Below are 26,062 nucleotides of genomic sequence, written 5' to 3'. Positions count from 1 at the left end.
TTTCAGTGCGGAATGATTACCATTTCCTTTGAAAGCATTATTTACTGCAAATTCTCGAGTTCCCTTCAGAAATACTTTGAGTCTTTCCATTGTAATTTACATGTCTTTTTCTTTTTTTTTTTATTTTTTATTTCCTCAGTATCCATCAAAACAACCAAGCTTTCAGCAGTGCCTTTTGTAGACTTTTGTAGATGTGAATGAAAGGGTGATTTTTTCTCTTTGCTGCCCTTCTTTACAACACCTGAAGGAGGTTCCTTTTGCACTACTACTTGTACAGAAGTAACTCTGTGTTACCTTCCTGGTGTACAGAACAGGTGAATGTGTGTCCCTCACCTGTTGTTAAAGAGATAAGTCCAATCTCAGCTTTCCTTATTCGCACGTTTGTTTCTTGATGGCTTCTGATCTGTGGTTCCTTCCTCTGTCAGTGAGAGTTTCAGGAAGAAAAATTCCCCAGTTATTTCTGTGATTTCTGTTCACTGTAAGTGAATTTCATGTGTATTTAGTTTTTTAAAGCCATACCAAATGGACAAACCTGATAATATCTGAAACAAATATTTGAGAATTTTCTAGATGAAAAAAGCACTGAGTCGTATTTCTTACACTAAAAGACTTACAATGTGAAAACAGGATGAAATGCAGTTAAAAGAGCACAATCATGTCTTGACTGCAGTAGCTTAGTTGGAAAATATGGGGTTTATGATTTCTAAATCCAATTTACAACCAATTAACCATATAAAACACCAAGCAGTTAGCTGAAATGTGCACTCTTCCGCCTTATGTGAGGGCAAACCTTGACTTGTCCTTTTAACATACATGTAATCTAATCTTTTCCATGCATTTCACCTCTGTAATGAAATAGCAAATACTGTGTTTTGTAGAACAATCCTGACGAGATAGTGATTGAAGTTCCAAACTCTGTGATGTTGCAGCAGGTCATTCATACATAGTTTAGCCAAGCTTACGGGAAACACTTTCACTTACAGTTTTGATATTGAAATGGTTGTATCTGCAGCATTTAATTGTATCAGCAGATTTTTTTCTCTGCACCTCAGTTGACTTGTGTTGTATTTGGCCATGAACATGAGCATTTCTGCTAAGAGAAAATACCTACAACAGGTCTTCCTAGCAGTAGGTAATTATTAGCCTGATGGATTAGACTGTCGTTCATAGCACAGGGACAGGAGAGGCACCTAAGACCTCCTTCACAAGTCTACAACACATGACATCACTTTTCACTTCTTTCCTCATGGGAATGAGCCAGCGTCCATCATCACTGGCAAGTCAACATCTTCTCCACCAAATCCATCCCAACATTTTACCAGCACACCTATTTATTGGAGAAAAATGTTAATCTTGTACATTCATAACTCAGTATGGATGCTTCTGTAGATGAACACACACCACAAAAAGGAAATCAGAGAATAAGCCCCATCAAATCCCATTATTGTGAATATTTATTTTAATGTTCCTAAGCATATTTATGCAAATCTTTTTCATCCTTGTTACTGGTCATCATCTCTTCACTGGCAGCTAGGAATGAATGAATTTTACATCCCTAGGAAAAAAAAGCATCTCTTGGTGCCCAAGCTATTTGTAAGCACGCACTGAAAAATAGGACTTGATAGCATCCACAGTGCTATCAAGTGAGGCAGCACTTCCTCCAGAAGCTATAAAAAAATGAGAAGTGAAGAAAGGTGAAGAAAGCAATTTCTGTTATTTAGTTCAGGACATAATCACTGTGTTTCACTTCATCAGTTTTCAGAAACAAAATGAATAGTTTGACACCACAGATACAATGTTTATTCCAGTTAGTGGCTCAGCCCCCACGGATTACTCTGCAAATCATATTGCTCAGTTAATGCCCATTGCAAACGCTGCGTACCTGCTGGAGTGGTTCTTTTCCAGATGAAGGATTAGCACTATAATTGAGAGAAACATTAAAGCTTCCTCAAATCAAATTATTCAGAACAGTCTTAATTGGCTTAATAGGTAAATTTATACAGCTTCACATATAGGCTGTATACCATTGATTAGTATTACTCATACACAGTTTTACTCATTTGGATTTGCTCATCCAGCTTTAACACGAGGATTTCAAGCCATTCCACAGATTACTTTTAAAGAACATTAGTTATCAAACTTGCTGAGTCCTTAGGGGACCAAATTTACCAACCAGAGTTGGTAAATTGGCACTCCTCTATTTGCTGCACAGCAACCAGTTCTGCTGTCAGCTGCCCTGCAACCATGTTAGCTGGCAGTACATTCCACACAGAATTATGGTGAATGTAACTTTACAGACACCGGCTATAATCAGTTATAATGCATGAAGTAGGAAATTATTTTGAATCTTTTCTGTGTGTTATGCTTTTGAACTTAAACACAAAGCACCTTGCCAGTCTTTAGCTTCCAGTAAAACAATGGAGCTTAATGGGACTTTGCTCCTTTAATGTGATGGCTGCTTTTTCTGAAAATGACAAGGATAGCAAATATTGTACCGTTGTCTGTAAATCTACAGGTATTCCAACATCCTGCTGTTATTCTGCACAAACCTGCAGCAAAATGGAAAAAGTAGTTTCTGGCTCTCTCATGAAGTAAAATGAGTATTAAAAGGACATGAGTGTGAAAAGATATCCTTAAGGTTCATCACAAGAACAGTGAAATCTAAAATTCATGAGACTACTTTGGAAGGGAAACTGAATAATACATTTGAAGCCTGCAAAAGCGGAACTCAGCTTTCAATTGCATCCAAATAAGTTCAGAATACTGTCATACCAGAATCAGGCCCAACAGCCTAATTTTGGTAGCGTGATCTAAATGATCACTCAAATAGTGATAAATCAAAAAACCTAGGCAAAATGCTGGGCTAGCCAAAGGAGAAGCATGTCTGAAGCATGAGCTCTGTGCCCCTGTAGTGTTCCCAATTGAGACACTGCTGTTGGAAAGCCGCTGATGTTTGCACAAAATGTGTAAAATTTTGTCAGGAGCTCCAAATCCTCACTTGTGTGGGATGCCTGCCTGGACCTTTTACAACATTTGTTGATTGCAAGCACTTTGTGAGCATTGCTCCATGGCTGCTCTGATTAAATAATTATTCTGAAGAGCACCAAAGAGGGCCGGCAGGCAGTGGGTCTGGAAGCAGTGCACCAGCCCTTCGTGTAACCGAGTGCCACCAGCCCCCTCCCAGAGCACTGCTCCCTCCTTTTTGCATGTATAGTTCCACCTATTTAATTTTCTACAGTACAGCTAAAGTTGAAATAGGATTCTGATTGTTTTCAGTTCTGCTTAAGCCATCAGCAAGTAACCAGGCCTGAGGAAAGGGGTCTCTTCCATACAACCTTTTCTCCTTTTCTTTGCTTTATTTTTTTTGCTCACAGACCTGCCTGCGCTTTGGGAAGATGATGATAATTGCTTCTACAAAGGCTTACAACCACCCTACAATACACTGTCAGCCTGGCCGTTCTCAAAGCTTTCTCAGCCACAGTTCCCAATCTGTCACATTATTTTGGAATAAATTCCTCTCACACAAGCCATTTTTATCCCTTTCAGAATTGCTCAGCTTACAGTTCTCATAATGCTATAGGATGGTTTTTGATCTCCCTCACCATCGTTTTTGGGGGTTATTAAATATCTTAATAGTGCAAATATTTTTTAAAAATCAAGATGTTTTCAATAAATCATATCCTTGAATACACAGAACTCAATCCTCCCTCTAAAAGCCTTTAAGCATACACAAATGAATATGAAGGGCTGAGAAGAGAATTGACTTTCCTTTAAGTGATTCTTCAAAATTGATTCCCACAGCATCTGACTAGCCAGATATTCATCAGTATGTTCATCTCATACTTTTCCTTCTACTGGTAAAAGCAGTTACACTGCTATAGGAGGTACTGTCATGGTAGATAAACAGCAGCAGGTTTTTCAAGCCTTTTTTTTTTTTTTTTTTTTTTAACCTACAGCCCTCCTTGATACTCAGCTCAGCTTGGCTGTTCTCTTTTTCATCCTAGAGAAGTTTGCTTGTGTTTTAGCAGTACCCCAACTCTTCAGTCTAAAAGCAGAGAGCATAAGGCTTAAACATCAACTCAGCCCAATACACCTTGTTAGCAATTAAGCCACACCAAGTTCTGGAAGAGAAGACTTCCTCTTTGCACACCTAGCAGAGGTTCCAGCACCTGGGGAGATCTCCTGTTGCTTGCACACATGAGGCAGCCACCAAACCAGAAGCCAAACCTCTGTTTGCAGTGCACCTCATTCACCTTCAGAATCACGTGCAGTGAGAACTGTGTCGCTAAGTGCATTTGTCAATGTGTTGTATTTGATGGACCAGCCAACTCAGATGAATGTGTTTGCTGATGTATCAGTTGCAGTTCACTCCTGGGAAGCTGGTGGCACTTCCCCACTGTAAAACTGGTTCCAAAAAATATCCTATTCAGATATAAAATCCATTCAAATGTGATTCTCAAAATATGTTTCTGTACTAAAATTACTCCCTTGCTTCATTGTTTCCTATTGCCCTGAACTCTTCATTATTGCTATGTGTTTCCTGGCTGGATGCATGCATTTCTTGGTAAGGTGCAGTAGTGCAGAGATAGTTCTGATTTCCTTCCAGGAGATCTTTGCAACCCACTGGGGAGCTGTGTTGTCTCATTTGCACTTTCTTATTGAATTTCAATCAGCTCTCCCAACTATTTTCTGGAAGAATTCCCGAGCGACATCTTCAGATAGTTCTAGCCCCATGCTGTCCAACAGCTCCTCATTTTCTCTTCTTGGGCTGTCTGTGTTTTCTCATTTGAGAATAATTCACCACATGACAACATTTTGCATTAATGAAGCCCTGGTGGTATCAGATGTGGTAACATTCAATAGGGAACACAGAAAATAAGTACAAGAATATAAACAGCATAAAATAAAAATCAGCTGATGTGCAAAAAAGTTAATGAGGGGGAAAAATAGTTTCTGCCAGCATACGCTGTCTCACAAGGCTCCATCCTGCCTAAGCATAGAGAAATTGGATTTATCTTTCACTTTGCAAAGGTCCCTTAGGAAGCTGGTAGAGATGGTGGGCTTCTGTGAATCTCCTTAGTTTCTTCCTCTTTTTCTTTAGTGGAATACCAGCCAGCCACACCTTGCAGAAAAGTTTCTTTCCTTCTAGAAAGACATTGAGATTTTGGAAAGGGTCCAGAGGAGGGCGACTAAGATGATCAGGGGGCTGGAGCACCTCCCCTATGAGGACAGGCTGAGGGAGTTGGGCTTGTTCAGCCTGGAGAAGAGAAGGCTGCGGGGTGACCTCATTGCAGCCTATCAATACCTGAAGGGAACCTACACCCAGGAGGGGAGTAAACTCTTCAAAAGGGCTGACAACAGCAGGACTAGGGGAAATGGTTTTAAGTTGAAGGAGGGAAGATTTAGGTTAGATGTTAGGGGGAAGTTCTTTACTAGGAGAGTGGTTAGGCCCTGGAACGGGCTGCCCAGGGAGGTTGTGGATGCCCCGTCCTTGGACGTGTTTAAGGCCAGGTTGGACGGGGTCCTGGGCAACCTGATCTGAATATGTATGTTTGGTGGCCCTGCTAGGCAGGGGGGTTGGAACTACATGATCCTTGGGGTCCCTTCCAACCCGGGTGATTCTGTGATTCTGTGATTTCTAATGAATTCCTGAGTCCAACAAGCAGGTTTAGGCAGTGTCCTAAGGCACAGCAGTCTCTGAGAAGAATGTCAGGTCACAAGGAGCAGTCAGTGTGCTCTCAGGCCCTCTGGATACGCTGTGGTAAAATACACATAGGCTATAAAACAGAGTTGCTGCTTTTACATTTCTGCATGATGTTCTGTAGTAGTTTATTTGATAGCAGTAGTGATTGTTACCATGGTTCTCTAGCCTGAGCATTACCTCCAGAACAGGACACAGTGGCATTCAGATCTTGCTAGCCAGAAAAATAATAAATTTCCTCATTAAACCAAACAAAAATAACAATTATTTAAAAGATCCAATTATAACTGTAATACAGGTTGTCATGTGCTCTTTTCTTCCATCGCTGTGCATTTGCTGACAGAAATGTGCTTTCCACTGATTTAGCTGGAAGGCAAGGAGATGAATCCTGAAATCCAGTTCTTTTGTGAAGAGGTGATACAACATGTAGTTGTTTTCCACTGGTTCTAAGGACTACTAGGGATCCAACCTATTGCTCTTCACTTTTGTTTGCTCAGTAGCGCATGCTGAAGCTCTGTGATGCCCACATCACTTGACGTGTTCTTGTGGACTGTTTTCCTAAGATGGACATATTAAGATAGTCATACAGCAAAGATTGCTTAGAAATCTAATTCTGGATTTCTGGACTTGATTTTTTTGAACTTACCTTTTTCCAAAACCTCATTTTCCGCCTCTCTTTTCATTTCTTCCACGGTTTTCACATTTCTGTCAGCCCTGGCTCCTGCTGGTATCCAATGTGCTACTGCCACACGTCCATTTCCGCCTTAAAAACTTCAAAGTTTCTCACTAGTGCTTCTGGAACTTGAAACAGAAGCTTCTCTGAGTTGTTTTAATGGGTGGTAGAGAAGGTGAATAATTCATTGGAGAAGCACTCTAAGTAAATCTATTTGTATATACATAAAAACATAAGTTGCAATTAAATATATTATTTCTGGTCTTTAACAGGAAGAATCATATTTTGCTACTCAGTGCAGGTATTCACTGCAGAAATCCTGGAAAGTAAGAGCAAAAAATAAGGGAAACAAATGGTGAAAATGTTTACTTTTTGTGAAACAATAAAATCAGGGAGCTCATTAATTTTAATTTGAAGACACGTACAGAGATGGAGTAGTGTAAGGAGAACAGAACTAAGGTGGGCAGTTTTGTCGTAGGAGCCACTGAAAAATTTATGCATTTTAAAGGAATGGTGTCAATAATGAATATCCGTGTTTACTATGACACTCTACAAAAACGATCTACTGTCATTATGTTTTCCAATTTAGATTCTTCTGTGATTGCACAAGTCGCTGTAAAAATTGCATTTAATTTCATGCATAGCCACATTTTCAACCCATTTATGGGAAATGCTGCATGTGTCTCAGCTCTAACATAGGTGTTCTGTGATACCATCTTGTGTTTTCACTTTTATCTCTGCATATAATCTTTTAATTTTTGTTCTGTGTCGCCTTCCTGTTCTGATTGAACATAAATACATCTGCCCGTTTCTTCACAAGTACTAATTTTACTACCTGAGTTTTGCTCTTTCAAGCTCAAGGCCATTTTCATTATGGAAACCAGCAGCTACCCTTATCATCAGCAGCCCAAGCTATTTCACACTATTGTAATTCAGAACAATTTACCGGAGATCAGAATCTAAAATTTCTGTTCAGCTCTAGAAAGTGGAGCAAAACAACTTCCTGGATCTGTAAAACTTCAGGTTGTCTTCAAGTGTTTCAGCTGTGCCTTTGGAAGGTTCATAAGAAACACTTCCATCTAATATTCAAAGTTGATCATTTGAGTATTCAGTTACCTCATTTCAAACCCAGCCAGGTTTGTTTCTACTCATAATTCTTTATTTAGTCATTCAAACACCTGAAAGCACAGGGCCTGCTAAGCTGTTTGTAGTAAAGTCAGGTACTGATGGCAGCCTCCCATGGGCTCTAAGATGCAGGTGACCAACGCTGCTTTGAAGTCAAACCAGCATTCTGTCTTTCTAAGAACAGGGACAGCCATTTGCACACATTGGCTTGGTCCCAACTAAATACAACTGGAGCACTTTCTCTGTGTCAGCACCAAAGATGTTGGATGCACACATGGCATTGGATATGTCTGTGTCTTCCAGATGAAGGATATTTTTTCACAACAGTCTCTGTAAAATGGGGTGGAAGGAAGGGAGGCATAAGGAGAGATGATGCCTACTGACTTTGTCACTCAAAGCACAGCATGCACTTCTGGAAAAGTCATTTCCAAGTAGACAGGTGGTTTTTTTTTTCCAGTGGATACAATTTTGTCTATTCCTAAATTCATAGCAGAATTTGAATGAGGACATTAGGATGAGCTATCAGTGGAACCTGGGAAGCTAAGAACCATGCAGGTGATGATATTTTAGTAGCTGACATGGCCAAAATCTCAGGAAGGAGGCAGCTCCCACACGTCTTCCTGACCAGTTCTGAGTGACCCCCAGTACCTGTATACTTTGGGTGTATTTCAAGGAATCTTGAAATCTTGCTTAGGAATCTCAAGCTTCCTAAGCACCTAACAAAGATGAACTTCCCAGGGTTTTCACAATTAATGCAAGCACAAAAGGAACTAGCATTAAGTACTATGAAAACAGATGTACACTTTGCCTGCAGCTTTAGAGAGCAAGCTTTGTAGCTCTCAATCTTTGTTTATACAGTTCTAGCTGAGCCTTGTGTTTTAAATGTGCTGTTTTAAGGGAGCTTCCGATCAAAGCCTATTTCGTCTTCACAATAACTCAGCTGCTCCTGTAATCATCTCAGAGTTGGAACTGCAGGATCTTGGCATCTGCTGCTTTATTTATAAGATGAGGCAAAGCAAGTGACAGAAGGATCAGAGGTGGTTATCAGCATAGGTGTCATCCCTGTGGAAGAATAGCCACAGAATGCCAAAAACGCAATACGACAAATACACCCACCTAGAACTTTGTCATGAAGCGTTGATGATCATAGGAGAAATTTTAAATAAAAGACCTTCATTTTTGGGAACCATCAAGGCACGTTCAGAGTGCAGTGCTGTTTCTTATAGTAAATAATCTATTCCCTTCTACCTTATAAATATTGTTGTCATAGTACTTCATTTTTTATTATTATAAGAAGTTGCCTGGAGGGCTTAGCGAAAGGAGCAAATTAGAGCATTCCCTCTTCTAATGAAGAATGGTGAAATATTTGTGAAGGTCATTATTGCCACAATCGCATCACCAGAACACCTCAGATAAAGCCCTCAGAACCATCTACAGGTCACATACATGAGTGTATGTCACATGCATGTGTGTGTACCACATTTGGAGTGGAGTGTTAGCATGGCACAGCATTTGTCTCAGTGTTTGCTTTCAAATCAGGTCCTGCAGCAGCAGTTGCTACTCTACATATTTTGCATGGCTGGGAGCACAGCCATGCTGATGCATGAAAGCTGACACAATCTTTTCTTACTTCAGTTTTAAAGCTTGCTCCAGTAATCCAAACACATTTAGAAGCCATTACAGATGGATTAAATAAGTTGTTGGCTTACACAGTAGAGAGAAAATGTAGAGATGTCAGAGAAAGCATAATTAAAATTGCTATATTTTCTATATTGTTTTACAAAGATAATATAAAAAATAGTACAAGAGATGACCATTATTTTCTGTCAATTTCTGCACTGTTATACACCTATATCAAATTTTTTAAAATAGTGTTTTTACAGTGTTTTAAACTCTATGCATTTTACTCTATGCATATTACTTTACACCTGACTGTCATTTTAGATAGCCTTCAAAAATGCAAAAGCAAGACTTTTCTTCTGAATTATTGAAACTATGTCTGTCCTATTTCTAACCAGAGGAATATAATATCAGCATTGGACAATGTCATGCTGGTTTGTGCTGTATTTCACAATGCACATTTTAATCAAAGCTAAATGGACTTGTCCTCCAGGCTTTCAGCACAAATGACTGAACTGCTTGTTACAACTAATATGTCTTACAAATACAACTCCTATTTTTCTGCTTCTGAGCCAAGCAACAATCAAGGCCTGTTTCTATTGATGCATCTACTCCCTCTTGCTGCCCAGGGTAAGCCATGTCTGAAATTTCAGACTTGGGGTTACAATGGGCTCTCTTGCAGCATTTTCCATTCCTCATTCACATGTTCCATATTAGGAACCTTTGCATTCTTTAAAGAAAGAGGCTCAGAATTAGTGACATGTCCTCTAAACTGAATTCTGCCACCAGGTCAGTTTTCTTCTGCATAGAAAGGGCAGTAACCTTCGTAGCTAAATATGCCTTTTACGAAGCTTTTATTTTCTTTCTGTTAAAAATTTCTCTGCATTTATAGTTTTCTTTCTTCTACTCTAGAGAATGTAGCCCAGCTCCTGGGGAATATTGACAGGCTGCACAACGGCATCCAGGGAATAGGAAATTCACTTCTCAGTCTTCACCTGTGAGACTATTTAGTACTGTAAAACAATAATATGAACCCAAATGGCCAGTCTGTCCTCATTTAATTGGTAAAAATGTTGTACTGCCTGTATGAATGATGACAACGACAGCAATGGTAATGATAAGGCAACAGATTCATGCTGGAGAGATGACTGATAACAGAGAAATGAAACAATACAAAACAGGTTATACACACTCTGTGAGGCTGGTTGCCTAGCTTGCTTATTCTGAAGCACAGGGTAATGTATCACTGTAACTTCTTTTCTGAACCACATCATAGACTTCTTGCTTGTCATAAGTACCAGAATATTATGGCAGCAATCCAGATACTAAAGCAGTAATGTACTTCCTCACCATCAAGTTTTGCTTAGAATTACCTACAATATGAATTATAAGGCTTGTTTCGTAAATGGCTGGAGAGTTTACTGTATTGTATTGCTAGGCTGGAGTAAAAATGGGTGTGAGAGAACATTCCGTATTGATTTAATCTTAACTTCTACAGGTTCAGCTTTAATGTTGATTTGTGGCACTAAGCACTTCAGTGTCCCTCCCTGAAAGAATGAAATTAAATAGTATATTGTTAATTTTCACAACCAATGTGTATAGATTAGTATCTGAAGTGCTGAAAAAGTCCATAATGGAAGCATACCTGTAAAAACCCAACCCTTTACAGCATGCTAATGGCTTTCCATCAGGCCACGCTAACGTTTTCTGCTTCATGAAAATAGGTATTTAGCAACAATGCTTTCAGTTTGTTAGGAATAAATAACTACTGGAACAATTCCTTCACCCTTGGGAATAAATCTGCACTTTCAGTGCTTGCTGTTAAATCACTCCATGATTTAGAACGATTCATCATGGCTGCAGATTCGGATCCGAGGGATTTTGTTGGATCCAGCAGCACATGCATCTTCCTCACTCATTCACATTGCTTTCGCTCAGAGAAGTGACAGATCCGGCTGCTCCTCCTAGTCAAAGCCATGGGCTACGCAACAGATGTCATCAAAGCACATCAGCAGTGAGGGATGAGAATTAGCACTACGTGAGGACGTGATGGCAGCAGGCTGGTAAGGCAGAGCTGTCAGTGATGTCATTAACAAGGATAAAGTCTGGTGTTTTTTCCCCGTTTGAAAGGTGCAGAGAATGAATTGAAGCCAAATTCTGTTATCTCAAAGAAAATACACACAGCAGTGGAAATGTGTATTTGCATATGCTTGCACTGTGTCTTTCTCGCAGCAGTAGATTTTAAAATGGGTGTTGACAGTTGACTGGACAGACTTCAGTTGCCAGAGCAGAGCTATGAAGGGCTTCTTCCCTTGGAGTTTCTCTTCATCCCAGATTTTTTAATCAGTGCCTCAAGTCATGCCAATATCCATATTGTCCGCAACCTACATATTCTCTCCTTAAAGACCTTCAAATAGCAAGGGACTCATTATCGCATCTATTCCGCCTGCAACCCTATTCTTCTCATCTGAGAAATGTTACTTGAAACTTCTATTAATAGTAAAATAGTACACTTTTATACTGTATTTTTTATGAAGAGCATTGTTAAAAATGCTCTGTAACTCAAGCTGATGCAAACTTATATAGGAGGATCTTAGATCTGGGGCTCCTTAGAGCTCTGCTTCCTCAGTACCTGATAACCAAAGGGCTTTACCACCAGAAGTAAATACTCCAGTGCTGATTCATAGATATCCAGAGTCTGGGCCTGATGTCAAACTGATGCCCTCTGAATGAAGTGTTTTTAACTTTGTGTCCCCAAGCAAACTGGGAATGATTAAAGACTTCTGAAAATAAGCAAATGCAATGAATAGAATAGGATGGTGAGGTAGAAAGGTAGGATCTTTCCAACCATGCATCGTAGCATTCAAATTAATAAAAGAAATGGGAAATAATACTTTCACATGCAGAAGAAAGTACGATGGAGGACATGAAATACCTGTGAAGAAAGTTAACTGAACTTGGCATTAAATTTTTGCAGTCTTTAAAGAAATTTATTGTCTGCTGCATGTTAACAGAAGTGTTGGTACCTGTTATTTCTGACCCAAATGAACAGACTCACCGCAGCCATGAGATTTTGGTGCATTCATGGCCATCATTGGAGCAGTGAGTTTCACGTGAGATGACAAGTGTGGGACTCTGCTGATCCCCAGGAATGTGGAAGGAGGAATATTATGAGGTGCAGTGAATTGGAGAAGGCATATTGTGGCTTGCCCTGTGAAGGATATCTGTCTCCATGGCATAAAATCTTGCTTTGTACTGCACAGCAGGAAGAATAGAATTGCCCAAGCATGTAAATTTTAAACACTAAATATGATAGAAAAACAAGAATATTTTTTTTCTGACAGAAACTGGTGACTAATGCAGCTTTCTTCCTTAAAAATATTTGCTCTGGATGGACATTAATCTCTTGGCAAAAAATTCTGGAAATAAAAAACAGATATTTCTCAGTAAAAAAAGGAAAAGAGCTGTTTTACCCAGCTAAGAAAATGGAACTGACAGCTTTCAGAGGAGGCAAAGTCCCATTTGCAGTAGAGCTAGAGCAGCATGACAGCTTTCTTTTATATGTGTATAAAGAAATAAATGTATTTCCTATAGCTGTGATAATAGCACTATACTAAGTCAAATGTGGTTATAAATTATTCCGAGCATCTTGTTAAAGTGGGATGTCTCGACAAGAACGTCCCTCCTCCCCATCTGTCTGGCTGATATTTTTCTCTGAAATCCTAAAAGGTGGAAACATTTAAGTTAAACAGTCACATCGCTCTGATGGAAAACCTGCCGATAGCTCATGTCACCACTCCCATCGCAAATCATGTCAGCTACTGACGACAAACTTGAGTAAAACTTTCAATTCATTACGACTTCCATTTTCTTTTTAACTTGTGTCCTTTCTCCCAACCTCCTCTTTTACTTCAGAGCTCACAGAAGGAGTTTACAGCCATAATTAAATAGTATTTTTCCATCAAAATATCTGGTGAGAGATTCTCCACTGTTTCTCTTGACTCGGTCTGATTTGTTCTTTTTCCAGCTTGCACTGACAAGGAATTGAGGAGTCTTGCTTCGCGACTTAAAGACTGGTTCGGTGCTCTTCATGAGGATGCAAACCGTGTCATCAAGCCAACAAGCTCGGAAACAGCACAAGGCAGTAAGAAAACTCCTTTCCAGTTAACATTGATGTTGCAGGCAGCTTACCAGCTTGGGAGAGCTGATCACAGCTGCTGGTGCCACAATGTCATGTCAGGCAGGTGCCAGCAAGTGAGCAGTTTCACAGGGGAGCTGATCCTGCAAATAAATAGCTGCCCTATTGTCTGAAGGAGCTGCAGTCATTCTGTGCTCTCTCTCTGGACCTAAGTACTCTAAAAATTGGCAGTCAGAGACAGAGAGACCTGCACAAGTTAGCCAGGCAAATAACTGGGTCCAAAGACTACTGAGGTCATATCTATACTGGTAAATAAAGCTGCAAAGGGACTTCCTCAAGCCCTGAGGTTAGCTGGCATTACATAGTTTGTGTCTGTACAGAAAATTCCATGACCCTCCAAATCATTGTGGCTGTCCCCAGATAATTCTTGGGGATGGACAATGGTCTCTGCTTGTCCCCAGGTCTGTGCCTGGGGACATGTGCCAAAAATACAGCACAGAAGCAAACAGAAGATTATGCTAAAGCTGAGAAGGACCCACTTCAGATTTGATTTTCTTGCTAATGCCTTGTGTAAGAAAAAGAAAAACAACAATATCCAGATAGTAACCACAGAGATGGAATAGCTAAATGGTGTGGAAAGCTGGAATCCGGTGTGTCCCAGGTATTTAATAACAGCATCTTTGCTTCCTTTGATGATTTTTTTTTTTTTTTAAGAAATAAAGAAAATGAACAGTTTAGAGGACATTTACTCTCTGTGGGTTAAGCCAACATGACTGATTTTGATGTCATTTACCCACCAGGGAAAGGAAAGATTCAGATAACAGCAGCAAAAGAGGTCATCTTCATCAGAGAGCAGATGTGAATTTATTTTCTGTAAGGACTCATTAATCCTTTTAAACAGCGTGTCCCAAATCACAGGGGCCCTGGGTTACAAAGTAGGATGCTCAGGTTTTATCTGTCTGTGTGACTCACCTTCAGCTAACTGCCCTCATTCTCTGGGGTGAGCTGCTTAAAGCTGGTGTCCACACACACATAATTTCAAGGATTTGGTCAACTGCTCCTTTTACTGTCTTCACACCCTTGCACTTAGTTGCACAATGGTGTAGGAGGGGCTGAACATGCAGTAGAGCTGACCCAGCACATTGGGATAAGCATTTGCTGTTGGTCTGTGCCTGCACTTCCACTTTTGTGCTACTTTTGAGTCTGTGTATGTAGCAGAAATGCTAAGTCATGGCCTGAAGCAGTGATGGAGCACCTGGTGGGATGGCAGGGCCAGCCCAGAGGAGCTCAGGTGTGTGCAGTGCCCAGAAGGGGTGGAGCCAGGATTCACCCCTTCCCAGCCCTCATTTAAGGGTTGGCAGTGGAGGTGAAGGTATCTCCTTGGAGATTCCTGTGTACCTGAGGCCTTCCAAAGGTAAGCAGGTTTTCTTCTTTTGTTTCTGTGTCAGTGGTTACTGTGTTGGGGCTTATGTTCATTTGCTGCAGCCTAGGATTGTGCCACCCTGCTATTATTGCTTTACTATCCATCATGTTGTAGTACTAAAGAGTAGTGAGAAATTGCTCTTCCTAAAAAGTCAGGATACACCCCAGGCTATACTGCTCAGAACTGTAAGCAAACCTCATTAATGTCACATAACTGAATCTTAAAAGTAGGTGAGAAAATAAGAAACAGTTTATGTAAACTTTTTCATCAGTTCCTTACTTAGAATAGTATTTAAAGTCATTGTCTTTAGAAGCACTTGTCCTACATATTTCTTAAACATTCTTATGTAAAGGAAGCTGAACCACAGCACAAAGACAACTGGATGTGCAGCCAATTACAGCTTCAAGATGTGAATCCCCTTCAGACCCCAGCAACAGAAAATCCCAGAGATAGCAAACTTTTTCTAGAGTACTTCATGCCCAGAAGCACATGAAGTCTTGTTTCGTCAGACTTTCAAAAGGCTGCTTCTCATGCAGATGACCTCTGAGCTGCTCAGAAGCTTACCAAAGGCCAAAGATCACCTCCATCCCTAAAGGTGGTGGGTTTTTTTTGTTTTTTTGGGTTTTTTTAGTTCAGTTTTATTCCTGGCAGCCTTGGTATGAAAGGCTGCATTAATGATCTTAAAGGCTTGATTTTGACAATGTTCATTTTCAGACTGTTGACTTGGTTCGGCACGTTTTCGTATTTTCTGTGTGTCAATTGGAGGGGGGAAAAAAAAATACCACACAAGAAACTTTCTGAGTTAAGATGCCCAAATCATCTCTAAACACCACAAAACTTAGGCTTGTTTTTCTTTTAAAGAGATTGCAGTTTCCTTGAATGGGTCTACACATGCCAAATTTGCTTCAGTTCTCTCTAGAAACCCAGAAAATAGACACAGAGTATGAACAGCAGGGTCTGCCTTCCTCTAACATCAGCTTCAAACATTTGTTAAGAATGAAAGACATCTTAAATAGGGCTTAAAATTCAAAATGGAGTTCATATATCCAAACTGAAAAATATGTCCATGTGAATCATGGCAAACAGGACATACACACATTGTCCTATTTTTTTTGTTTTGTTTTTACTGCTCTACGTGTCCTCCTTTCCTCACCGGGCCAATCACTTCATTAAACCAAACTGGCTTGGTTGTGCTTGTAGAGTGTTAAAGGCATATACGTACACCCTCAAAGTAATCCATTTTGGGAATGCCCCCGTGGCAGTAAGAGAACAGATGGTGGGATGTGATGATGAAGATGCCTTGGACACATCAGCTGTCTAGAGGAGGTGTTCCAGCAGGGATTTCTCTGTGCTACATTAAATTTTCAAGATGTTATTGTGAGTGTAAATAAGCTCTTTGCGTGTATTAATTTCACCCCTCGGTGAAGAAAAAAGTGCTTTTTTTTTTGTTTGTTCGTTTTGTTTTTACTCAGCTGAAAAGAAAGGGATAAGGGTGAGTCGTTGTGCTTCAAATCTCCAGCCTCCATTCCAGGTGCTACCTGTGAGATCCCAACAAAGCACTGCAGTCAGGGAGCTCTGTGTTCCACAGTCTTTGTGCAATTGAAATCTCTTCAATAAATAATATCAGTAACTCAGGGACATGCTTTGAAACAAGAAATAATAAAACTAATTAGGTACTAAGATCAGGTTCAAATTGCTCCTGAGCCTGTTGATAATTCATAACGTTTCCAAGCTATAACTAGACAGTTTTTTTAGTTGGAGTGGGAGTTGTTTTTCTTGTTCTAGAGATCTATGCAATATAAAGTATCTTTTCTGGGGAACGTTTCTTCTCTTCCTTCCTTTATTTTAAGTGATAGGGGAAATTAGGTTAATTATTCCCCTGCTAGTTTAACTCTAGTATACTTTAATAAAATAAATCTGGCTCATGTAAGTCAACGCTTGAAGAGGGAAAATAATTTTATGTGCCATGAGGTGTGTTTATTTTTAATTATGATTTTTCCCTTAAAGATTTTTTTTTTTTTAATTTCATTTTAAAGCAGAGAAAGTAGAGCCTTGTAGGTATTAATGGGACATTGAGACTTTCACATGTAGGTCACCGGTGTGAATTCACTCCAGAGCTGCAGTGTCTGAAGGTTGTTAGGATGCTGTACAGCTGTCAGTCAGAATGGGAAGTGCAATGGTTTCAGTGGTCATCCACTGACCAGGTGTCCAGATGGGGGCAGCCACCACAACTTACACTAATTGGCATCTGAATTGACAGCCTCTGCCAACAGCAGGGATATGAAGCCTTCCCATCCTCTTGCTTGTCACCAGAGGAAGTGTAAGGCTGAGCTGATGCACAGAAAAGATCCCACTGAGGCTGCTGATAGGTCAGGTCTGCTGTGGTAGAATTCCAGCCTGCTAACTGAGCGCTCAACTGACTACAGCATTACAGTATGTGGTTTATTTCATCCCACATGTTGCATCATATTTGTTGAGAGGTGTTCTACAAATCCCAGCAGTTCGTGGGTAGTAGCTTTTACCAGGAGACAGTGAAGTGGAGGTAGACACTGCTGTTCACCTTCAGCCACACGCTGAAGGACAGTTAAAGAATTGGTCTTTTCACTGATAATAACCACCTAGCTGAGGGCTCTCTATTGCACCTACTGCTGTAATATTTAAAGACTTCCAACCCACACTGCCTAATATAGAGCACTGCTTAATAGCACAGCCTCTTAATAAACCTCATCTGGAACTCTGGTGGCAGGACTGAAAGCTCCCTTGTTTACAGGAAATTACAATCAAAACCTCTTCATCTAATGTAATTAACTGTCTTCGTAAGTGACCTTTCATGATTGCATCTTGCTTCCAAGCCCTGATGGTATGTCACAGAGGAGCTTCACGTTCACATCACTCACCATCCAGTGATCTGCTCCGACAGCTCAGCACTGAGGGCACACAATAGTGGTATCCCTGTATGCATGTTGTACACACAGATTGAGACTTCCAGCAGGGAGCAGAAGTAACCCAAAGACACTAAAGGGGGCAAGTTCATGCCAGCATCTTCTCCTCCCCCCCTCCCTTGATCCTTACCAGTTAGGAGATGGCCTTCAGAGAGCCACAGGGCTAGACAAAATGTACCATGTTGAGCTGCTTGCAAGCAGACCTTGTAGCTACTCACCAAAGTGTCACAGCAAGGCACAAAGGCTGTTACCAGAGAGGGCATTTGTGCATGAAAAAAACCAGCCAGCAGAACCCGTCTGTTTCTTTCCTGGAAGCTGTTGAATGGGGCCAGCCTAAGCATGCAGTGGTCTCACCACACAACTAAATATCATCCCTTGTCTGGCTGCCTTCAAGCTGTCCTGTGGAGTGCAGTATGCACACCCACAAGGCATCAGCCACCACCCAGCCCTGTGCCTTTGAGCGCTGTTAAGGCCAAGTCAGGGTTCTGAGGGCAGTTCACTCAACAAGAGATTGTACAGTGACCAAATCCTACTTGTCTTCTTCAGCTGAATTAAATAATTGAAGTGAACAGTCCTAATTGCTTCAGCAAGGCAAGCAGGCTCCCTCCCTACCCCTAGTCGTACAGCCTTTTTCTTTTTCACTGTGCTCAAACTCAATTAGATAACATTAGAGGAGATAACAGCACAAAAATGTGATGAAATGTTCAGCATGATCTCTCTCTTCCCTGCCTGCGCTGCCTCTAGCCCTGAGGAAATGGTGTTACCCTCTTCCTTTCTCTGAGAAACATGTATTATAAATGACATAAACCTTCCCATTAGTTAACCCTTCTGATTGTTCTCCATGTCACTGACAACCTTCAGCTGCAGTTGCATACAAAACACACAGCTTCCAGCACAAAGCATTGCCCTCCTTTGGATTCATGCTTTAAAAATAGCAGGTAGACTGCAGAGCCTGGACAAACTGTCAGCGTGATTCCAGCAACATCTTAGGTTTCATGTTAACAAAGCAGCATCTAGAAATGGGACTTGACACTTACAGCACAGAAGGCTAAGCTTGACCTCGTTCAATGAAAGATGCAACGAAAAAGAAAAAGCCCATCGGGCTGCTTCACGTGGCCTACAGCAGGATGAATGGTGCCCAGGCATGCTGTGCATTGTGAGCACGTGGTGCCTGGGCAGGAGGTTCAGGTACCCCCTGAGCACATAAATCCCCAGCCAATGTATGCATGTCCTTGCTGAAACTGAGATCCTTATTCTGAGATTTATTAGCACTAGATAACTAATGTACTCTATTGCATCATAAATAATTGGGAAATTAATCCATGTTTGCACCAAGCATTAAAAATGCAGTGACAGTGTGGATTTATAGTGCTCTGTCTTGGTTGTGAAAGAAGGCAATGCCACTGGTTTTGTGGAGACTGCAAAATACTGACACATGCATCTCATATACCTTGTGGGTATCCATATGCATGACTTGGCCTTCCGGTGGTACCGCTGCTGTTGCAGTCTTTTAAGGCTTTGGGCTATTAAAATGAATGATGATGATGGTTTCCAAAGTGCTGGAAGAGCAGAATCCTGTTTTGCTGCACAATCCTGGAGTAGGCAAGGACAAACAGTGCTGGAGTGGTGTTCAAGATCTCATGCAGTTCTATGGAGCTCCCAGGGGAAGCACGGCCATTCTTCAGAGGGGTTCAAGCAAAAGAGATGCCTCCTCCCTTCTTTCCCTTAACTCCCTGCACCAGCTCACATTTCAAGTCAAAGCATGCTGTTGTCCACTGCCAAAGGCAGGGTTCAGAAGAGACAAAAACTTGGCTGAGACGTGGAAGGTGAGAGCATACTAGGAAATAAGTTGATCAGGGAACTAGGAACAGATCTTGGAAACAGGATTTAAGTTGCATTTGGACTCAGCCTGCAAAATAGAGTGAAAGCAGTTCAGTCTGTGAATTTATTCTGGTTTGACCAAGCGAGGTTAATGTTCACAGTCCAACCAAAAAAATTTAGGATGGCTCTGGCTTAGCAGTGATTATGTGCAGCAAGCATACTGACATTCAGCTGGGGATATTTGCCTGTCTTCTTACAGGATTTGACACCAGCATCCTTCCAATCTGTAAGGATTCCTTAGGCTGGATGTTCAACAAACTTGACATGAACTACGACCTGCTGCTGGATCCCTCAGAGATCAGTGCCATTTATCTGGATAAGTATGAGCCATGCGTCAAACCTCTCTTCAACTCCTGTGACTCCTTCAAAGATGGAAAGCTTTCCAACAATGAGTGGTGTTACTGCTTCCAGAAGCCAGGTGGTAAGTTGTACAATTTGCAGTACAAAGAGAAGTTGTTTGGGTCTCCCAGAGTTTAAATTGATTGACCTCTTTGTAGGGTAATTGGTAGTCAGTTGCATTACAGAGCTCCTGTCTCTAGCTCTGGTATAAAAGGGCATTGTGTAACAATGCTTAATGTCACAGATGAACTATATTAACATTCCCTGATGACTAAAACAAAGCAGTACTAAGTGCCAGCAAACAGCTTAGAAATAGGCTCTATTGCTAATAGAAGGCTCAAGAACATACTCCCCTATTAATGCAGAAACTAGTCTATTAGCAAATAAAAATTAGAGGCCTGGCAGTTTGTCAGTTTGGTGAAAAGAAAGGAAAAACAGTTTAACACTGAAACTGGCCCTCAAACTCTTTTCTCAAACACAGTGTGTTGCAATTACTTTTTTTTAATTAGTAGAGCTAATGACATAAATTTGTTTTGCAGTACAGTACCAGCATATGGGCCTCTTTCATTCCCAGGTGTACCATAGTCTACATTTCATGTCAGCAGTGAATCCAGTCATTAGATTCTGTCCTGTACCATCTGGAAACTGATTCTCATACGTTATATTTTAGGTCTTCCTTGCCAAAATGAAATGAATAGAATTCAAAAGCTCAGTAGAGGGAAGAGTCTGCTGGGTAAGTTCGATTACTTGCCATTCATTTACTCAACTAATTAAAGCTTCTGTGATTATTGTAACTTTATATGCAGTAATGGTTTTTCAATTAGAGAATAATGTTTTGAATCAGGAATATGCACTACAGAATTTAGTCCTGACACTATGAAATTAAACAAATCATGAGATAGCAACATACAGAACAGATGTCAGCATGGCAACAGGTTCAGAACTAATTTACAGCCGTCCAGAAATATTAAACCTCATCTGAGCAGAGTAATATTGCCCTCATCAGCTGGTAGGGCAGCACTAAGCACAGAGGTTGCTTGATACTCATCCTTCCATCTTTGACAGAAGGGGCAAAGATGGTTCATCATCAGCAGGTTCATGGCTTCCTCCAGTTGTGGCACAATATATGCATACCTTGAGGCTCAGTTTTGTCTAATGTTTAAAAGCATTTCGGTGTATTCCGTGTATATGACACTCAGACCAAGTCTGTGAGAACAAGAATTTACATCATCTCATCTAATGCAACCCACCAGCATGCTCTGTACTCTGAGGTGTGGTAGAATCATGGAATACCCTGAGTTGGAAGGGATCATCGAGTCCAGCTCCTGGACTCCCCCTCTCTGTCAACTACTGGGAGCCTATAGTGGAAATGCTAAGCCACAGCCTGAAGCAGTGATTGAGCACCTGGTGGGAAGGCAGGGCCAGCCCACGGGAACTCAGGTGCATGCAATGCAGCTGAGCAACTGGAAGGGATGGAGCCAGGATCCACCCCTTCCCAGCCCTCATTTAAGGGTTGGCAGTGGAGGTGAAGGTATCTCCTTGGAGATCCCTGCATACCTGGGGCCTTCCAAAGGTAAGCAGCTTGCTTTTCCCCCCCATCCCCTTCTTCCCTCCCTTTGTTTCTTTGTGTGGGACTCTTGCATTTGGGCTCGTCCTCATCTGCCTAGACTTTACCACCCTGCTACTGTCATTGTACTTTCCATCACATTCTAGCATTACAGAGCATTTCAGAACTTAGGCTGCTCTGGTAGATATTTAAAATTAGATGAAATAAATCCTTACTAAACATTCAGATGGTCAAACTGTGTAATTTTAAGGTAACCAATTTCATCTCCTAGAATGCATTATTACACAGCCTAGAGTTTACATAGTGGATCTCAGTGAAGCTTCTGTCCCAGCACATTCATGCACATAGAGTCAAACCACATGAGGCATCTCAGCAAGGGGTTGAAGCCTATGCTTACAGGACTAACTGAATTTCACCCTGGGAGACAGAGCCCGGCTTGATGCAGACCCACGCTGCCATCCTTAGTACTGTGTTTTTCACCAGCATTTTTCAAGCTGTGGCACAGAGCACACACAGCAGCTCTGCTGAAACAAATTTCAGACTTCAGGCTGCTCTCAGATTGTGGTCTGGTGTTTCTAGATACTCATTAGCAGACCCTGAGCAAATTTCATCTTTGCCAAATCTTGCTGTTCCTGGAAGCTGGTGCTTTGAGTTCAAGGTTCAGGTAACATGAACAATTCCAGCTTGGATGGTGTGGTTTAAAGTAAGAATATTCCCAAAGGCCACAAGGCCTATGGTTTCGTTCCATCATCTTTTCATAGCACGTTTACATGAAGATTAAGACGTTTCAGAGTTGCAGCTCCTGCTGTGCATCAGTGTGAGAGCAAAGGCAGGATTGATCACTGTGTTGTATGTGTGCTATGTTCCATAAATGTTTTGGGTTTTTTCATTCAAATGCTTGTCATAGTGGAGGAAGCCACTGTGTTGTCAGCCTCATGGCTCTCATGATTTCAAAGCCTTGAGAAAGAATAAGAAGCCCAGGTCCTAACAGATAACTTTCACTGTCCCATATTTATTTTATGCATTGCTGTTATTTGCTTAATACAGTAAACATCATCTAGGCTGAAATAAGGGGTTTGTTGTAGTGCAGGGGATAAATAATGATGGTGCTGTGTAGGTAGGCAACATTCAGGCAGTTGTACTGCGTGGCCCTGAAAGCAGATCACAGCAATAAGAGCAAAGTGATAACATTACAGTGGTCCCTCATCACAAATAAATTCAAGTCAACCACATCCAAAAAAATAAAGGGCAAAAGTAGGTAAGCTCAGCAAACCAAGCATCAGGCACAGAATGTTCAACAAGCCAGAAAATAATATAGGGAAGAACTTTGTGCTTCACCTGCCTTGAGACTGCCTGCATAATGACACCTGCCTGTGAGATTTAATCTGATCTCACCGTTATTTATATAGTGGAGGGGAAAAAAAAATGTCTTTTCACTGAAAAATCATGCAAATGGAAAATGAGACATAGATGTGACAAAAAACCACCACTTGTAGCAACAGCAGAGACTGGAATGAGATGAGTTTTTTCAGAGAAACTCGTCTTTAGTTATTCTCTTTCCTTCTCCATCTTTGACATATAGAGCACAGCACTTACAGTCTGAGCAGCGTGCACGAGGAAGATTTCTGTTCATTTGTATCCATTGATAAAAAATGATGACTTTTGATATTTTGTTCTATCAACACACATGACACTTGCAGCAAAGTACTTCAAAGCCATTGCCATTAGATATGTTGAATTTGGAGACTTTCAAATAGAGCCGAGCATCCCAGGGGACTGAATTAAAAAGTAAACAGCACTATTCATCTTTTCCTACCAGATTTATCTAGAGTACAATTAACTGCAGAGAGTGTACTTTTAGAGCATACAACTGTGCATCCTGATAATGTTTCTCCCACATCACTAGGGTAATAAATTTCTGCTCCTGTCACTGTTTTTTTTCTATCTCAGCCCTGTGAATTCAGCAGGCATAATAGCTAATACAGGGAGCTGGCACTTAATTCTGTCTAGCTTTTACCGGTGTGCTTTGCTATCTTTAGCATATAATTATTCTCTCCATGTCCTCCAAGGATGTGGAGTGTTATATAGATAAGGAAAAATGCAAAAAAAAAAAAAAAAAACACCAACAAAAAAACAGCAACAAAAAAGAACCATAAAGAGGATATAGGTGCAGCAGTGCTGCTCCAGTTTTCAGGGAATAATTAAATACTGTGTAGAACAGAGAAAGACAGAAGAAGCATGATTCCCTGGCCTGAGGCAGGCAGTGGGGATCAACAAAGGTGAAGTGGTGCATAGTAAAATTGTAGTCCCCTCCCCAAAGGGTCACAGAGGTGGCTGTGCAAGAAACACAGAGAAGGGAGAGGAAACAAAGGAAACAGGAATTCCTTTTTCCTTCCAAATTGCTTGTGTGGTCCAAGATGCCCAGTCAAGTTCAGTAGCACTGAAAAATTCCAAGCAGAACTTGTAGACAGAGCTAATTTGTAATGCACACAGGGGCTGATTTGGGTAGGATTTACAGGATGAATCATCCTTTTGTGCACCACTTGCTCCCAGTGATGCTCTGTCCACGCTGGATTATCACCTGCACAGGCTTTTCCCTGATGGCTGTCAAACAGCTTGACACCAAGGTGCTCAATATGTAACATCCCAGTGTTACATCCCAGTTGGCACACATTTCTTCTGCAGGAGTGACTTCTACTCTACATTGTGACCCAAAGCCTGACTCCTTTCTACACAGTTATCTTGGCATTGAGCCTGGGCAATTTTTTTTTTTTTTAATCTATGTGTTTTACAGTCATCTTGGAATGTTTTAATACTTTACAGGAAATGTAGTGAAACTCTATGAAAAGGTAGAGGTTGCGTTGCCCAAGGACAAGAGAGAGGATGAGACAGTTTAGAAATACTGCGGCCATTCCCTTCCTACTCTGCAGAGCCACGTAGGACCCCCTTCTCCTTGGTTATTCCCCAGAGCCAGAAGTACAGCTGATGTAGCAGGGGAGCTACCAGCAGAAAACCAGCATTGAGCACTTTTTCCAAGGCTTTGAGTAGTCTGCTAAACACCAGAAGCATTTAAGAGAGAGGATATGAGCAGAAATATGAAAAAAAAAACCAAACCAATTCAACAGTAAAATAAGGGATTAAACAGTCAGCATAAGGTTGTAAAAACCTCTAGAGGTAAATGTATGCACGTGATGATTAGAACTTTTTTTCTTTCTTTAATGTAGAGGAAATGGCCCCTCTGACACATGAACTGTCTGAAAAGATGCTGTACACATGAAACTAGTGTAAAAACTTCCTGTATGACCAGCAAGTCATGGGCATCATTGACAAAGGAGAAAATACTTTCTCAACAGTGACTTGAGATGAGAAATTTGGGGCAAGGGTCGGTTTCTGCCTTGTATCAAGTTGAAGCTATTGGCAAAGAATGGAGAATGACTGCATTGACCTCCCTTAGGAATAATCTTGAAGGACAAGAGAGGCTTTTTGTACAGAAGAGCATTTTTCCTCTATCAGCTGCAAATGGTGGGAGCAGTAATGGGTTTCTCCTAAGAGCTCACCTGTCTGGAAGCCAGAACGAAGCACACTCTGCAAGTCTGAACCATGTTGGTTTTATTGTGAGATAAACCTTAGGCTTCAAATCTGAAGATTTAGGGATTTCAGTATCTGTTGTCCCTCTTTGTAAACCTCTATGCATTCTTTTATGCATGGAAACTCTCAGTGAGTCAGAAATGCTTGAGATGAGTATGTATAGCAAGCAGATGGCAGATACCTTCCAGGGATAATTACAGTGTTGTGGAAAGACTTATATGATAAACAGTGAAGGAGTGCAAATGGAAAGAAAATGCAGAATTAATGGAGTTGGGGTAATGTTCCAGTTGGGAAGAAAAGCTTAAAACCTAGAGTTAAATCTGAACAAGACCATAGGAATGCTAATCATTCAGAGACAGACTGAACCCAAGCTTTAGGAGCATATGCCTTCAGCCCCTGCATGCTATCACAAAGCCATGCACTATGTAGTGACCAGGGTGGCTCAAGATAGTTAATAATATACAATTTCTGCCCCCTTTTTGGCACCAGATAATCACAAGAGTTTTCTTGCCAACGCTGAAGCTTTTCGTATAAACAAACAAGCTCTTCATATCACATACCATCATAGACCTGCTTAATCCTACAGAGGCTTGTGTTACTGATTATGTCTTGTATTTTATTCAGGTGCTTTCATCCCCCGGTGCAATGAGGAAGGTTATTACAAAGCCACTCAGTGCCACGGCAGCACAGGGCAGTGCTGGTGTGTTGATAAGTATGGCAATGAGATAGCTGGCTCGAGAAAGCAGGGGACGGTTAGTTGTGGTGAGTAATGATGTGCTCTCCTCCGATAGCAAAGGAATTAACATCACTGTAAGGCTTGCCATTGCTGTAAGATGGAGTACGATAACACAAATGACAACAGCAAAACGTAGCTGTGTTCAAAGGGCTCACGTGGTTCCCAATTCCTGTTACAAAAGAGGCCCTTGCACACATTTGTCCTTCTGACTGAGGGACTACAGCAGAAGGGAGCACACAGTAGCCAGTGTTAAAAGGATGTTTTGTGTGGGGTTTGTCATTGATACTGTAATTAAGGCTATGGGACTGCTATGCAAGGTTATTAAATAT

The 26,062-nt window shown here is 41.1% G+C and overlaps 1 protein-coding gene across 1 annotated transcript in view; it reads left to right on the top strand.

Annotated features, from left to right (window-relative positions):
• SPOCK1 (SPARC (osteonectin), cwcv and kazal like domains proteoglycan 1) overlaps positions 1-26,062 on the top strand; it is a 257,730-nt gene that overhangs the window by 227,591 nt on the left and 4,077 nt on the right. Inside the window, exons 7-10 of the mRNA XM_048961050.1 lie at positions 13,147-13,263; positions 19,703-19,924; positions 20,513-20,575; positions 25,622-25,759. Coding sequence (XP_048817007.1) covers positions 13,147-13,263; positions 19,703-19,924; positions 20,513-20,575; positions 25,622-25,759 — 540 coding nt within the window. The remainder of the gene's footprint in view (positions 1-13,146; positions 13,264-19,702; positions 19,925-20,512; positions 20,576-25,621; positions 25,760-26,062) is intronic.

Source organism: Lagopus muta, chromosome 14, assembly GCF_023343835.1.
Source record: "Lagopus muta isolate bLagMut1 chromosome 14, bLagMut1 primary, whole genome shotgun sequence".
Classification (NCBI taxonomy): Eukaryota; Metazoa; Chordata; class Aves; order Galliformes; family Phasianidae; genus Lagopus; species Lagopus muta.
The sequence above is the reverse complement of the archived record's forward strand: the minus strand, read 5'-3'. Positions and strand labels throughout refer to the sequence as shown.